This window comes from Ciconia boyciana, chromosome 15 (assembly GCF_034638445.1).
Source record: "Ciconia boyciana chromosome 15, ASM3463844v1, whole genome shotgun sequence".
In the NCBI taxonomy this organism is placed as follows: Eukaryota; Metazoa; Chordata; class Aves; order Ciconiiformes; family Ciconiidae; genus Ciconia; species Ciconia boyciana.
In genome coordinates, this window is record NC_132948.1 from 9140829 (window position 1) to 9155759 (window position 14931).

A 14931-nucleotide genomic window follows, 5' to 3' on the forward strand; every position below is an offset into this window, starting at 1 on the left:
AAGATGTTTTTCTGGTGGAAGTTTATAGGGGAGAAAAAGACTCTCAAATTTTATTTTTTATTTTTTACTATTCCATTTGAACATGTTGTTGGAATCTTAAAGTATGGGCTTAGTTACACAGTTTATAACACTGGTACTTGCCAAAAGATAAATTAGATTTACAGCCATTAAATATGGTGGTTTTAGTTCTTGTGGAGCAGTTCCAGTGACAGCCACACATGAAGACATCTTTGGAAGATCTCGTCCAAAAGCAAGAGCATAGAAGACATGGGTTAATATATTGCCTTTCTGAGATTGCACTTGTGCAGAAGAGGGCTATGCCTGTTTCCAGTGACAGTGGAACAGATCTCTCCCATCCTGCAACAAAGCCTGATATTTTTAAAGCCAAGAGGCTAACTTGTACCCAAGGGTCCCGTTTGGAAATACTGAGGATGGGTGACTACAGATCTGGCCAGTTTCTAAATCCTTTTGGCTGCTGGCAGGAGTAATGCACGAGCTCCTTCATCCTAAAGAGCCTTTGGAGATGATTAACAAGAGTCCCAGACGTGTGGGCTCAACCACTGACTCATGCTGCATCTGAGTAGTGCTGTGGTAAGAGAATGCTGTCATCCTAAACAGCCAGTGGGAGCTCTGCTCCCCACTCCCACATGTTTTCTTAAATTACTTTCAGAATCTTTGAGGCAACCTGTTATTTTCAGAAAGAATTGTAACGTGAAAAGTATTCATCAACATTGGTCAAATCTTTCTGCCTGTTGTGTGTAGCCGGAGTCGATATACAGAAAGTCCTCGAGGGAAGGGAACCTTCAGCCCACAGGGCGTAGGCTGGCAGCGGTCACTGCAATCTCAGGCTGTGGCCTCCATTGTTTGCAGATGACCTTGCGAAGGAGTCCTGCTGTCTGCATCCTGCCTACTGTGGATCTGTCAGCAGGGATCCTTCTCTCATTGCCAGCATAGACAGCTGTAATCTGTGAAGCGCAGGGATTAGTCAGTCATCTTGCAAACTGGAATATTCTCAGTTCACTTGCACTATAGCCTTTTCTGCCATGAGTAGATGGCTCCAGGATCGAAGATCTGCTAGAGCTTGGAGAAACAGTCTGTTTGCCCTCTTCAGCCATTTGTGTTGCATTATGTCCTCTTCTGTGAGGAAGATGTAATCTGAATCTTGAAAACCTGGGAATGCTGCCGGTTGCATTTCCTACGTGTAATATTTGGGCTTTAGGTCTAGTGAACTGCACAGCCTCCTAGAAGACTGGAAGAGGCCTTTGGTATCACAGGGAGCTCTGTTGTGGCAAAAGGAACAAAGGCAAAATGGTGTCATTTAAAACGCAGGTTTCCTTCCGAGTGTCACATAACTAATGAGCGCAGCTCTTCTCAGTTCAGTATTGTTCAGGTCTTGTTGGTGAAGTATGCGGTCTACCTGCCCAGAACTGTCTTATTTCCTGGTTACTTGGGAGTGGAGGCAGATGTTCTCCTAAAAAGCATTCCCTGTTTCATCTGGAGCATGTAAAGCACTAACCATCCTTTTCATTCTGATAGAAACCTGCTGTTATCCTGAGGAACAGGACTTTTCTTGTGTTCCCTGCAGAATCGGAACTTCCAGTCCCCTTGTTCTACCTCTGACTCTGCTGAGTTCTCTTAGTGAAATGGCAACACAACCAGCTGGCCTTGAGGATTCTCACACAGACAGTCCTATCTTGGGCTAGCACAGTCTCACTGATCCCCACCACTGCTTCTACTTTGCTGTCACTCGGGTGAATGCACACCATGTTTAGGCACCAAGCTGCGGCATGTTTTGGGCTTCCTTGGTTCAGGCTGCCTGTGGAGAGTGACAAAAATGTTACTATGAAGAATTGCTCGATTAGATTTTAGAAAACAAGTGTCCGTGGTGGCAATGAAGAGGTTTAACACAGAGCAGGATTGCTCATGGAGCTGCATTTTATGGAGTGGGTACTGAAAAATTGGACAGTAGGGAGGAAAGCACAGAATGTAGCAGTGCTTCAGTCTGAGTTTCTGTGCATGTGCCTATTAAAATGCAGTAAGAAAGGTAGCAAGCATATGTTTTAAGTATTTTGAGCAGTCGCTATGGTAACTATATAAATTCTAGCAAGTGTGTTAGTCAATTGGGTTAGTGAATCTGCGGCTGCATGTGACACACTTTGCAAAATTAATGAATACTCTTTCATGAATGATTTATCCTGACATCTAAAGGTTAAAGTGTCTTATACTAAAGATGCTGAGGGGTGCTTTTCTGTATTGATCCATAAATAATTAGCTGTTTGTAATTAGTTAAAGATTCGCATTCAGATAGATACTGAGCTCAGGGAACTTTTCTGCCTTCAAATTATTTGTTGTGGCATTTTGGGAGCCTCAGACCTGCCCAGGCATTTTAACTTCATTGGAAAAAGTGTAGAAATATCTTCTAGCTCAGCTGGTGCATCTTTTATTAAAGGTATGCGAGAAGTCTGCTCTGAGGCTAATGAGAGAGTGAGCAGATGGCTAGAGAAATACTGATGAGAGAAGGGCTGTCCTTTCTCCCCTTCTACCACGAAGCTGCTCAAGGCTTGATCTGTGACTTGCTGCAGCTACAACAGGGGTTTAGAAGCTGCACAACTTCCCAAACATCTTGCCCTTTACTTTTCTCTCTTTTAAATCCACTTCTATCTTGGTCTGTACAAAAATCACTCATCTCTCCACAGCCAACCAGGGAACTAAAAGGGAGGAGAGAGAGAGAGTTTACACTCACAATCTTGGAGCATTCCACAAATGTTGAAGGAGTTAAAGGGGCACCACAATCTTTTCCTAAAAGAAACCAATAAAAAGGTGGGGTGGGGAGGGGGTAGAGCATCATGTGGACATGGTCTTTGGGGAGCAAAGGGTGAATGCTGTCAGTGTAAGGTTTTTCCAACTGCAAGTGGCAGTCAAGAGCATAAACACCAGAAAGTTAAGCTGGCCTAGGGTGAAACGAAGCGATTTGTTTGTGGAATGTGGCCAGGTTAACGCTGCACAGTGTGACCGTAGAGAAACGCTAGTAGGAAAAGTAGTCCAAAAAACCAGCTGGAAAAGTGCGATGCACAAGAGATTGCAACATGAGTCTGAGGGAGGAGAGGGGCCATATCAAATAGATGTCAGAGGGCATTCTGGAGAGGTGCAGCTCACTGGGATTTACAAGTGACGTTTCTCAGAGTTTTCATGTTCTTTTTTCCTTCTCTGTTTTTGTCGTCAGTCCGTACAGATGTATGGAGTTCATATAGACTGCTCTGTGTAGGAAGCAGACAAAAATTCTCAGAAACAGGGGGTATACTTTGTGCTGCTAGTGAAATCGCTGGATTTGACTTGCCTGCGGGAAAAATTTGGCCATACCCCCATAGTACTATGGCTGCTCACAGTCTTACTGTGGTCACTTTCCTTGAGAGAGACATTTTGATTTTCTTCAAGACTTCTTAATATAAGTCTCTCTATACCCTTCTAGTATCTATTTGTCATATCAATAAGGTTGTCTGATTAAGCCCCAGCAAAATGATACCAATTAATCTTAAACCTGTAAGGCTTAACAGCACTGCAGTACATGAAAGGAGAAGGTAAGTTGTCAGAAAATATGGAGGAGACAATTTATCTAGGTGAGCTGCATTTAGCCTAGTCTTGGAGGCTGGCAGACAACCTTCCTTTTAATTGGAACTTAACCCTTTCTATGCCTGTCTGTGTCAAACATGAATTTCTGCAAAGTGCTGAAAGTGTTTAGTCAGTAAGAGACTATTTGCTGTTGTTCCCGGGGCTCTGAGGTTTCCATTATACATGTATGTATTGCTAACCTTGTGGATGAACCCTGAAAGCTTGTGAAATCTAAACAGAGATTGTGTTCAAGTCAAGGCCACTGGTAGTTGCACTGGTAGTTGCTGCTATAGGCAGTTCTGTAGGGCAGTAATTGCTAACTTTGGCCATTGAGTAAGAAGAAAGGAGGAGATGGTGAAAAATAATTACCTGGCCTGAAAAATGCTTAATTTCTTAACCTTATCAGAAGTTCAGTTACCCCAGTGTTTCTGTGGTGGGACTTTACAGTTTTGTTGTTGTACAGATTATGGTTGGTTGTTTTGTTTTGCTTTTCCTAAACACATGCGTGCCTGTCAGTTTGGACCCCAAGAACCTGCAGCAACAATATTTTTCAGTTGAAGCCCTTGCCAGTTGGAAGGGCTTAAAGTGGCCCCAACGAGTTACAGGTTCAGGATGCAGTAACAGACACCAGACCAACAGCTTTAGGGATCAATAATTTATCTCTAGATAATGGTACAGTAGCAAATATGGATCAGTAGTACAATTATCCAGGTCAAAACAACAGCAAATCTAGTAATTCACCAATACGGGGCTAAACTTAATAGCGAGGCGCAGAAAGGCTTATGGTTCTATTTGTTGTGCATGGGGCCTGGAAATAGCATATAAGGCAATACTAGCCTCACACCTACCTTGTGTGCATAGGACATGAAAGTACTATATAAAGCAGTAATAGCCCCTTCCTAGCTAATATTCTTGGTCGCTGAACAATTTGTGTTTGTGTGTGTGTGTTGTCCTAGTAGAAAATTGATTACTTTGAGGATTTTTAGGCTCTGTAGCCTCTCCCACATTTGTTTTATGATGATAATGATGCTATGATATATTATACTAAGGAAATAATCCTTAGTGTACTAACTGTAGTCCTTTTGTACTTGTGTTTTAGCTGGAAGAGGAGAGATCAGTACTCAATAACCAGTTATTAGAGATGAAAAAGAGGTAAGTGTTTTTTCTGATGTGCATTTAACTGTACAGTCCTACAGAAAACTTCAGAAAACATAATACAAAAACAATGCTAAAAAAGTGGTTCTTTTCTGTTGTATCATAGTTAAAAGTCCTGAGGTTGTTACACAGATTGGCTTACAGAGGATATCTTCCCCATTTTCTTTATCAAAAGTGAGAAGGAAATGTAATTGTATTAATGCAAGAACATGTTAAGAAGTGGTATTTACCATTTCCTCTTTAGTTATGCACCTCTTGCATTGTAGTAGGTCTCTTCATTTTCAGTAACCAGTTTAGTGTTTGGTTTCAGTCTGCTCTGGAATATTGGATTGTCCATTAGTCTGATAAATATGCATGCATACAGATCTGACCCATCAAGTTCTTAAGGCATAATGGAAAAATGCAGTGATGCTAAGGATTGTTATTTATTAAAAAAAAAAAAAAGAAAAGAAAAGTGGCAATTATTCAGCCTTGAATGGGTTGTTCTCATAGTTTTGGGATATTGAGTTCATTGTGGCAGTATTTATTGCAGTTCATTCAGCACTGTTTTTAAATACCAGGAGATTTGTCCTGGGTGACTGGGGCATCCATTTGTAAACTGCTGCTCAATAAATCATCCCAAGTTACAAAATTTACTGTCTTTCTGCAATACATGTATGGAGAGCTAATTGGCAAAGTGCCACAATGTCTTTAGGAAAATGTGGGCTTTTCGAAAGCAGTTATAGAAATCCTTAGAAAAAGATGCAGCTCTCCCATGACACCAAGTGTGTTCCAGGAAAAACAAACAAACCCCCGTTGAATTTCCTGAATTTATAATGGTCACAACAAAGAACAGTGAGTGGCACTTTGGTATTTATGCACATCCTTAGCTACTCAGTATTATACACTGATCCGTTTTTTATTCCCTGATAATATGTAATCTGGGAGGTGGGTCATACTCTGTTAGAGCTCCCGCTCTTCTGAAGGACAGCAGGCACATAGGGTATTACACAAGCTAAAGCTTCCTCGGAGAATGTAAGAGTTTGATCAGTTGTTGTACAGAGAGGCAAGTGAGCAGCTGAACCTCCAGCTTTAACCAACCTGATGAGCTGGATCACTAGCCTTTAGCCGCATAGAATAGCATAAGTTGTTTTTTTAAGAAGAGGTGGAGGAGAAGATAAGGAGAGAAATCTTTAACTGGTGTAAAGACCATTTGACATCCACAATAATTAGTACGTTTACACCGACTGAGGATCATCTCCAGCATAGTTGATGTGTAGAACAGGAGGGAAAAGGAGGATATGAGTGCTTCTAACAGCTTAGGATGCTGTTTATAGCCTGTTATGTAACATGTTTTAATACATGTATTTGAAATAGTTGAGAGTTTATTTTAAATAGTGTAATTCCTGAAAGTTACTTGAGGAAAGGAGGAGGGAATAGGGACCCAAGATTCATTCAGTACTTTCCAGCAGTTCTGTTTCATAGCATACAGTTTAAAAGACAAATTCTGTAGTAAGTTATAAAAAGCAAGGTGTGTGGCTCTGATTTTCCTTCTGTTTTCACTCTGAGCTGCCTGAAATAACCTAGATAATTATGAAATCATTAAAGTGAGTTTTAACATTACTTCACCTTCAGTCAGGTATACTGAGATGCCCAAGTTTGGCTTAATGACTTTTCTCAACAGTGTTGAATAAACTCCAATACAAAGGGTAAAACAAGTAGCAGAAACAGTCAGCTTCACTGAAGCAGACTGCAGGCCAGTAGGGGTTAAAATACGCCAGCATATGACATTATTTGCAACAAAAAAGTTAGGCTGAATTAAGAGCTAATTAAATAAAAAAGAGTCTCTCTCTAAATTCCCGAATTCCACTGAAGTTGGTGATGAGATAAGCAATGATTTCTTCCTTTTGTCTTAAGAATTTGAGATACTGAAAGAGACATCTTTTTGTTTCAATTAGGTCAAATCTCTAGCAGTAGTTTTCCTGCCTTCCTTCCACTCACAGGAATTATCTTCCTCTATTTTAGCAACTCCCTCTATGAAACAGTCCAGCTAGGAGTAACAGGAGTTTGATATTTATGAATCTAAGGGGGTTCTATGTTACTTCAGCTCATTAGGTTCATTGTGGGTTGCTAACTGTCTTACTGTCTTTGAGCTTGCGCTATTTATCGATACTCATTTCATTCCTCTCTCTTCCCTTTCCTACCCTTGCTTCCTTTGCTATATCTGTGTGTCTTTAATGGTAAGACTCAAGAAAGTCTATCCACGTTACAATAAATAATTTTTTTTTTTGAGTAAAGTTGTTGTACATATTTTGGCTGCCTTTGTCCCTTGGTGTCTTGCTTTTGTTTTGTAAAATACTCAGCAATATACATATATATATATATATATATATATTTTAAAAATAGTCTATATTTTTTACCAAAACAAAGAAGCCCCTTGGTGCAAATTTAGTTCTTCCTTACAGTATTTTGCATTTCTACTCCATGTTTCTAACGTGGTTCTTGTTATCTTGCATTTTTAAAGCTTGCCCAGTAACACTTTAAGGTATTTGCTTCATTCTTAGAATTTCTTATTTTTGTAGTAAGGGAAGAATCTGGGTGATTTTTTAATGTCAAAACAAAACAAAAACCTCTCTCTCCCTTGACTTCCACACACAGCTCAAAGTACGGTTTAACCTCCTCAAGAGAGTGAAATTTTAAAATGGCGTGTGAAATGACAAAGTAATTTTTATTGTTTTTCTTTAATCCCTGCTGGCAAGTGGATATTTTGGACTTGAATTGGCAGGGAAAAAGTTTAAGTTCACTGGATCAATTTCCCCTTTTTTTTTTTACTGATAAAAGAAATACTTTCCACAAGCTTTTTCTTGCAAGTTATCACTATGTAGTTATTTCACATTCAATGTATGCTCCTTACGTTTACTATCTCTCATGAATCATACTACAAATGATACTGAAGCTGAGAGCATCAGTGGGGTAGACTCTCAGCTGATGCTGAAAGTGAACTGTGATCTACACTTACGTATAAGTAAGTAGTGACATATACCTACTATGTAGGTTTTCCAGTTTCATCGTTTTAGAGGGCTTCCAACTGGAGCTGTAAAGCATGGTTCCTGGAGAGACTGCCCTGTAAAAGGAAAAAACAGTGCCACAGTACAGGGACCTTTTCCCCCACTTCTTGTTTTCTCTCCTCTTTTCTTCTCTTGTTTCTCTCCCCTTGTGTTAATAGTATTCTAGACTCCTGTATTGAATTTGTAAATATATATTTATATGCTCACAAACTGTTTGCCTTTTTCAACCACCTAAATGCTTGTGGTGGTTGAAACCAAGCCAAGTAAGTGGCAAGTTAACCGTATTTGTACAAAAAGCGTATGTTTGGTCTTGATCTCTAAGATGAAGATCTGACCAAAAAGTGGAAACATTGGCTAAATAACAAGCTCTTGAGCACGAGATGAGTCACTGGGGTTTCCATCTGCCCTTCTACAGCTGCGTATATAGCAAAGGGAAGCCCGGGTGAAGTCTCAGGTACAGGAGAGCTTGTGAGCGGCAACTTCCAGATGCACTTTCCCATTTCCCCTGCCTTAAGTAAATGCTGGATTTGCAGCTCAGTGGATTGGAGAGGACAGCTGTGCTCTGTCAGCAGCGTCCCGTGCATTGGTGGCACATTTCTTTCCCACTCCACCACCCTGCGCTTTTGATCCAATTCAGCAAAGCATTTAAAAACATGAGTTAGAGCGTGTATGTAATCCTGCTGAAGAACACAGAGATTGCTGTCGTGCTTTTAGTGCTTTGCTGAATCACGGTTGGCAAGGACATCTATTAAATGCCGTTGCCCTTTTTGTTTTTGTTAACAGAGTATAACTTGTATTTGAAGGCAAGATTGTGCAGTCTGCAATTTGTTGTGTTTCTGTTTATATTAATTCTCTCATTGTAAAAATACCAAAACCAACCTTTTGGTTCTTCTTTGGTAGCTGCATCAGCTTCTCTAAACCCCAGATTCTCCACTTGCTGCTTCCATTCCCGAGTATAATCTTAACAATGAAAGAGTTGCATTAATTGTGCTCTCATTGTTGAGTTTCCTATTTATCTTGAGTCGGTGAGATTTATTGTATTTCATGGTCTGGGTATCATGGCTCTCACTAACTGTAGATACCGTGGATATGAAAACTTTTCCATTTGAACTTGGAACAGGCTGTCCCCTCCCTACTGAGCATTGTCACACAAGGACATTCTGCTCTTGATCCCTTGAACAGTCCTAAGAGAGTGTAGTTTTGTTTAGTTGCTTAAATGAAATCGTTATGTGACTTGGTATCTTTGAAGTATTGGCTGCTTGGTGCTTTTTTGCATAGTGGGTATGCATTCAGGTAGCCTAGTTTGTCTTCAACACTCTCAGCTAGCAAGAAGAGAAGCCGCTTACTGCTGCGGCAGTGAGACTACGATCGTCTAAACTGAGGTGTATGGAATTGCATAGAAAACTGGCTACGCCTGCAGAAGCTCGGAGAGTTGACAGCTAGCTGCTGGGCACTGCTCGGTGCTCTGGAAAGCAAGTTTCTCTTCTGGATAAGTAAACATAGATTTTGGCGTAACAATCATTTTTAAATTTTTTTTTTTAAACAAACAAAAACCTTTCAGCTTGTAAGGAACTTTTGTAGCAATAGTCCTTGCATCAGAGGACAATTACTCATCTGTGTGTATTCTGTGACCTATCAGGAAGACTCATTAGCATCAGTGTGAGGATGTCATAGCTATGATGCCTTAAGATCCTGCCTGTCAAGACAGGATTTGTAGGCAGAAGTCATGTCTCTTACTAGATCAGCTGAAAAGGTTGGGAAAACTGGACACATGTACACAGAAGGGGTTTGTGCCTGCTCTGGAGGATTTCTTTTTAACCATTCTTCCATGAAGTAAAACAAATCCCACGTGGCTTTGTGCTGAAACCAAAGTTGTTAAAGGCCCAGAAACTCTCAAAGTACGTGTTTCAGGAAATAATGATGCTACTGAAATTAGTGAGGACCAGCTGATATTTCCAGCATCATCAATGCTTTGCATGACAACTTGTATAATGAGCTTTGCATGTATGTTTTGTTGCTTGTTAATAATTTTCAAGAAGTAACAAAACTCTGAAGTTAGGTTTTGTGGAACATTGTGCAATATGTTTGTTTATCCTGTATCTCCCCTGCTGCTTTAAATTCAAATGGATACGATGATATGCAGATTCTGGCATGTACTACCTAGGTAAAGTTTTTGCTTTGTTTCCACAGTTGTAACATCCGAAATGTTTATACATACATAAAACCTTAGTCAAGCACAGAATTGCAATTTGCTTTTTAAGAACCACTTCTTGCAGTAGTCTAATACTTGAAATTAAATTAAACTTCTTTAGGCAACTACAGTAATCTATTCTTTAGATGATTTCTGGTTGCATTTGGTTTTCTTTTAGAGAATCAACATTAAAAAAAGAAATTGATGAAGAGAGAGCATCTTTACAAAAATCCATCAGTGTTACTAGTGCCTTGATCACGCAAAAAGATGAGGAACTGGAAAAACTCAGAAATGAGGTAAATGAGGAACAGTAGGATTATTCTTAATTTTGGATTAAGTTGTGGCTAGAAGCATATGGCTTTGTATGCTTGCTACTGAAGAGCTGGCTAATTGTTTTTCTTTATTAATTTAGCATAGTTAAACCTTAGAATTAAATCTTTAGATATCTGTGCCTAGTTAGGTGACTTCTGGCATGTACTTTTGGTGACTATTACTACTACTACTACCCTTACTACTTCATTCTGGAAGGTCTGAGCATTTTTAAATAATTCTTACAGATCACGGTGCTCCGTGGAGAAAACGCTTCTGCAAAAACCTTGCAGTCAGTGGTTAAGTCACTGGAGTCTGACAAATTAAAACTTGAGGAAAAGGTGAAGAACTTGGAGCAAAAACTCAAGGAAAACAATGAACGGCCTTTAACTGTAACTAGCGACTCAGGTAAGAGAGCGAGCCTCTTTACTGTGTCTGTGCCTTCAGCTTTAATCTTTTAGATTTTTGCAGCTATTAACCAGATAGTTAAAAGGAGGTTTAACTAATCGAACCTCCTGAGACATGGGACTTTCCTGTTGTAGAGCACAGGTAAGATTTGAATGAAGGAAATCTGACCAGCTGCAAAATGTGAAAGCTACCGACATTGCCAGTTAACCCCGTTTACACCATGGTGGGGACAATTTGACTTGAAACGAAACGTGCATAAACCATAAAACTTTATCCTGTTTGTGGTGGGGCTTCTGTGCAAGAGCCTCTCTTAGACTGATTTTGGTTTTCCTTGCTGTAGTTGCAAAGTTAACGTGTAGGCATCATAACAAAAGCACCTACCTGAGCACAGGACTGGGAATCCCACATTTTAGACACTCATGCTTACCTTACGCTGAGCTTCTTAAGCTTCATACCACTATAGTCTCATCTCTCAACAGAGGAGAGTTCCTTTGCAGATCTGTGCATGTTAGCTGTCACCTATACATACATTTTGTATTTTAGTAAGTAACATGCAGTATTGAATATGGTTCTGTAATGCAGTGGTCAAAAAAATTCCCCAAAGAAATCATCCTTACTGAAGCTTATACTGAGTGATTAGAAAGCAGCGAGAATAAGATGTTTTGGAGACTAGAGACTCTTACATTACTTCAGTCTCTGACTTAAGCCATTGTATGTTTCATAATTTAGATTACTGGATACTTACACCTTGTTTCTTTTTGTTGTTTTTTTTCTTTAAAGGTGACATTGCTGCTAATCTACTTCAAGATGAAATTGCGAAAGAGAAGCAGGTATTTGATCTGAAACATCAGCATGCTAAAACAGCAGTGTGTCTGCAGGGAGAGTGAAATATTTTTCAAAAGACGGTTCCTATCAGATTGTGTAAATCAGGATTATAATTGGCAGCTTTATCTTGTAACCTTCTGCTTCTGAAGGGAAATATTAATGACAGTAAATATTAAGAATCAAGTGATGAGTGATACTGGAGAAATAGTTCAGGTTATTGGAACATGAGGAAGCAAGCAGGAAAGCAGGGGTGGCAAGTTTTGACCTGCAGCCTGTTGGTGAGGTACAGCACAGCAGAGCACACTCATAAATTGCTCCTTGCCATTCTTTCCAAAGGCTTCTTGGACGTGAACAAGCAATAAGGCGTGGCCCACCTGAATCTGTGGTGCTCGCTATCTTGGAGAAGCAGGCTACCCGAGCTGCCATGCTACTTCTAAGCTTCTGCAGTTGAAAATGTTGATCTTTGCTGCTTCTTAACGGAGAACTTTACTCAGAATGAGGGTTGGCAGCAATGGGGCAAGGAAGTTGCTCAGTTAGCATGTGCCTGGTAACAGGAAAAACGTGTATCAGAGTATGATAATCATAATGAACATGTGAAGCACTGCCACGCAACAGGCAGCCTGTGACAACAAATGCCTAGGAAACATGTTTAGAATAGAAGCACCTTCTCGTTATAAAAGTCCTTGTTAGATCACTGATGTCAGTCATGTTGATTAAAAAATGTCCTTTCTAGTCTGTACAGAGATCAGAAGTGGTGTAATTAACATACACTAACCACCAATCTTTTTCTGTTTTTCTGCCTCATTGAATTCACCTGCTGATGGAAACGCTTCCTTCCAATCAGCACGAGGTTTGTTCCACTTCTTGGCTTCCTTCATTTTATTCACTATGTTAATTTGCCAAGCATTACTTGATTACATTCAGCAGTGCTGCTGCAGTGCTGGCCTACTGCTCTCTGGGGCTCAAACTAGCTTTGGGAGATGCTGTACGGGTGCGCTGCGCTGTCCCGCTGCCCCTCCAGAGTAGCTCTGAGAGTATCCACTAGAGCTGCAGGTTCGGAGGAACAGAGACGCTGTTCTGATCAGAATTACACAACTGGATTTATGTTCAAAATGTAACATTAGAAAAAGAACTTGATCTATCAGTGGTGAGTTGAGACCCACCGATGTCTGCCAGACATGTTGGCTGGGCAGAACTACCTAGCTCCCTGGACAGAAATCCTACTGAGGGTCTCTGAGGTCCTTTGGGAAGTTCCTATTCCTATTCCTTCCTATTTGGGAAGTTCCTGAGAGAACCCTTGTTCTCTCAGTGTTCACAGGTGCTCTTTGTAATACAACGATCCAACGGTAAGAGAATGCAGATCTGTGCGTGCCAGTTTGAGGGCCATTCCTTTGTTGCTTGCTTTCTCTGAAGTGCAGTCCTCAGCCTGCTGACTGTCCTTGTTCTGGACTATCATAGATTGACTTCCTGAATTCAGTGATAGTAGACCTGCAAAGGAGAAACGAAGAATTGAACTTGAAAATACAAAGAATGTGTGAAGCGGCCCTCAATGGCAACGAAGAGGAGATAAATAACTATGACAGGTATGAATCCTAAAGGAAACCTTGGCTTCTGTTTTGGGAACTGTTGGTAGCAGTCAGTTCTGCAGCTGCACAACGCACCAGCCTGATCTCAGCTGTCAGGAAGGACAAACGTAGCTTCCTCATGAACTGAGGGTGATCGAATCCAGCCTTCTTTTTAGGTCCATTACTACGGTGTACCTGGTGGGGCAAAGTGATCCTCTGTAGTTACCGATCACAAACACTGATGTATCATAACATATTTGTTGTCAGTCTTGGTTGAGTTTTGCCCTTTCCAAATTAAGTAAGAAGAGTATTTGCTCGCAAGAGGCCGGTAGCTGCATTGAGATGGGGAGATGCAGTCCAGAGAAATAGAACTAAAATCTATTTGATATCTTGTGACTTCAGACCTCTTCTATCAAGAGAAAATAGAAACTAGTTTACATGTGTTCCTTTTTTACATATCTATATTTGTGCAAATATTTACACAGAGCAGTTTGTTTAGTAAATATTACAGTATAAGGGAATATGTCAAGATGTCTGAAGATCTTCAGAAGGAGTTTTGGAATTTTTTTAATGTTTTTGCTGACCACTGCGGTGTCTCCTTAGTTTCAGTAATTGAGAGACAGGTTATTGTGCAGGGCAGGGAAGCAGGATGTTCTCCTTTATGAAGGAGAAGTACCCTGCTTGACTTGCCCTGGTGCTGATCTTGCAGTGAGGAAGAAAGCCTGTCAAAGAAGAAGCCTCGTCTCTTCTGCGATATCTGCGGCTGCTTTGATCTTCATGACACTGAAGACTGTCCGACCCAGGCACAGATGCTGGAGGAGCCACCCCACTCAGCTTACCATGGCAGCAGGAGAGAAGAACGCCCCTACTGCGATACCTGTGAGATGTTCGGCCACTGGACGGCCGACTGCAATGACGACGAGACCTTCTAATGCAATGCGCAGCCAGGAGGATAGACTGTGTGCGCCTAATCGGACGATTTGTACCACCAGCATTTGTGTGTGCTGAATGTCAGGAAAAGGGACAGCGTTCCTTGACCCCCTTGCTCCCATTCCCCTTGCCCATCCACTCCAGAATCAGTACATGGATACATATTTTGCTCCTCCGCTAATAAATACCTTATCTCCCTTTAATAAACTTAAGTGAAATATAAATAAATGATTTAACAAATGACTTTATGCTATTTCTTCCCAGGTTCTGGGTTTGTTCCCACTCTTAATGAGAAATGCCCTTGTGCTGTTGCATCTATTGATGGGAAAACATGTATAGGAACGAAGCACTATAGTTATATTAAAGCTTATTTAAATACCTTAAAATTATGCTGTTAATTTTCATATTTGCACTAAACCATTTTAAGGCAGAATTTGTACATTTAGATTTTTAAGCTTTTTTTTGACACTGGACTGGGTTGAGAAATGTTTCATCTTTATCTTCATTTACTCATTTGACTGTGATTTTGCTCTGTGAACGTGAGCTCTGGGTTGCAGTTTGACAACAGTGTGAAACACAAAATCATGAAGCAGGTAAGAAACAGAGCTCCTGGGGCCTTTTTCAGAAACCCATACGCTGTGCACGCCTAAAAGTTTGTGGGACATCCTTTTTTTTTGCGTTCTTTCAGCTTCTATATAGTGTGTGTGTATATATGCATATATATATTAAAGTTATATTTTGGAAAAAAAAAAAAGGTGTGTCTTCTTTCCGTTCCGTTAGGAATGTGTGTGGGACAAACGTGCCCTCTGGCTGCGCTGTAAATACATAGAAAGAAAAGGGTTAGCAGCGTGGTGGGACGTTTTGACTAACGCTTCACGCGAGCCCCCCCCAC

At 40.6% G+C, this 14931-nt stretch overlaps 1 protein-coding gene across 8 annotated transcripts in view; it reads left to right on the top strand.

The window, feature by feature from the left end:
- Positions 1-14777, top strand: part of CLIP1 (CAP-Gly domain containing linker protein 1) — a 74427-nt gene extending 59650 nt beyond the window's left edge. For all 8 annotated transcript variants that reach the window (XM_072879798.1, XM_072879791.1, XM_072879796.1 and 5 more), the window contains 6 exons: positions 4709-4761; positions 10181-10298; positions 10560-10719; positions 11500-11549; positions 13003-13127; positions 13819-14777. In XM_072879798.1, the coding sequence (XP_072735899.1) occupies positions 4709-4761; positions 10181-10298; positions 10560-10719; positions 11500-11549; positions 13003-13127; positions 13819-14041 (729 nt within the window). In that variant the 3' untranslated portion in view covers positions 14042-14777. The remainder of the gene's footprint in view (positions 1-4708; positions 4762-10180; positions 10299-10559; positions 10720-11499; positions 11550-13002; positions 13128-13818) is intronic.
- The last annotated feature ends 154 nt before the right edge of the window (positions 14778-14931 follow it).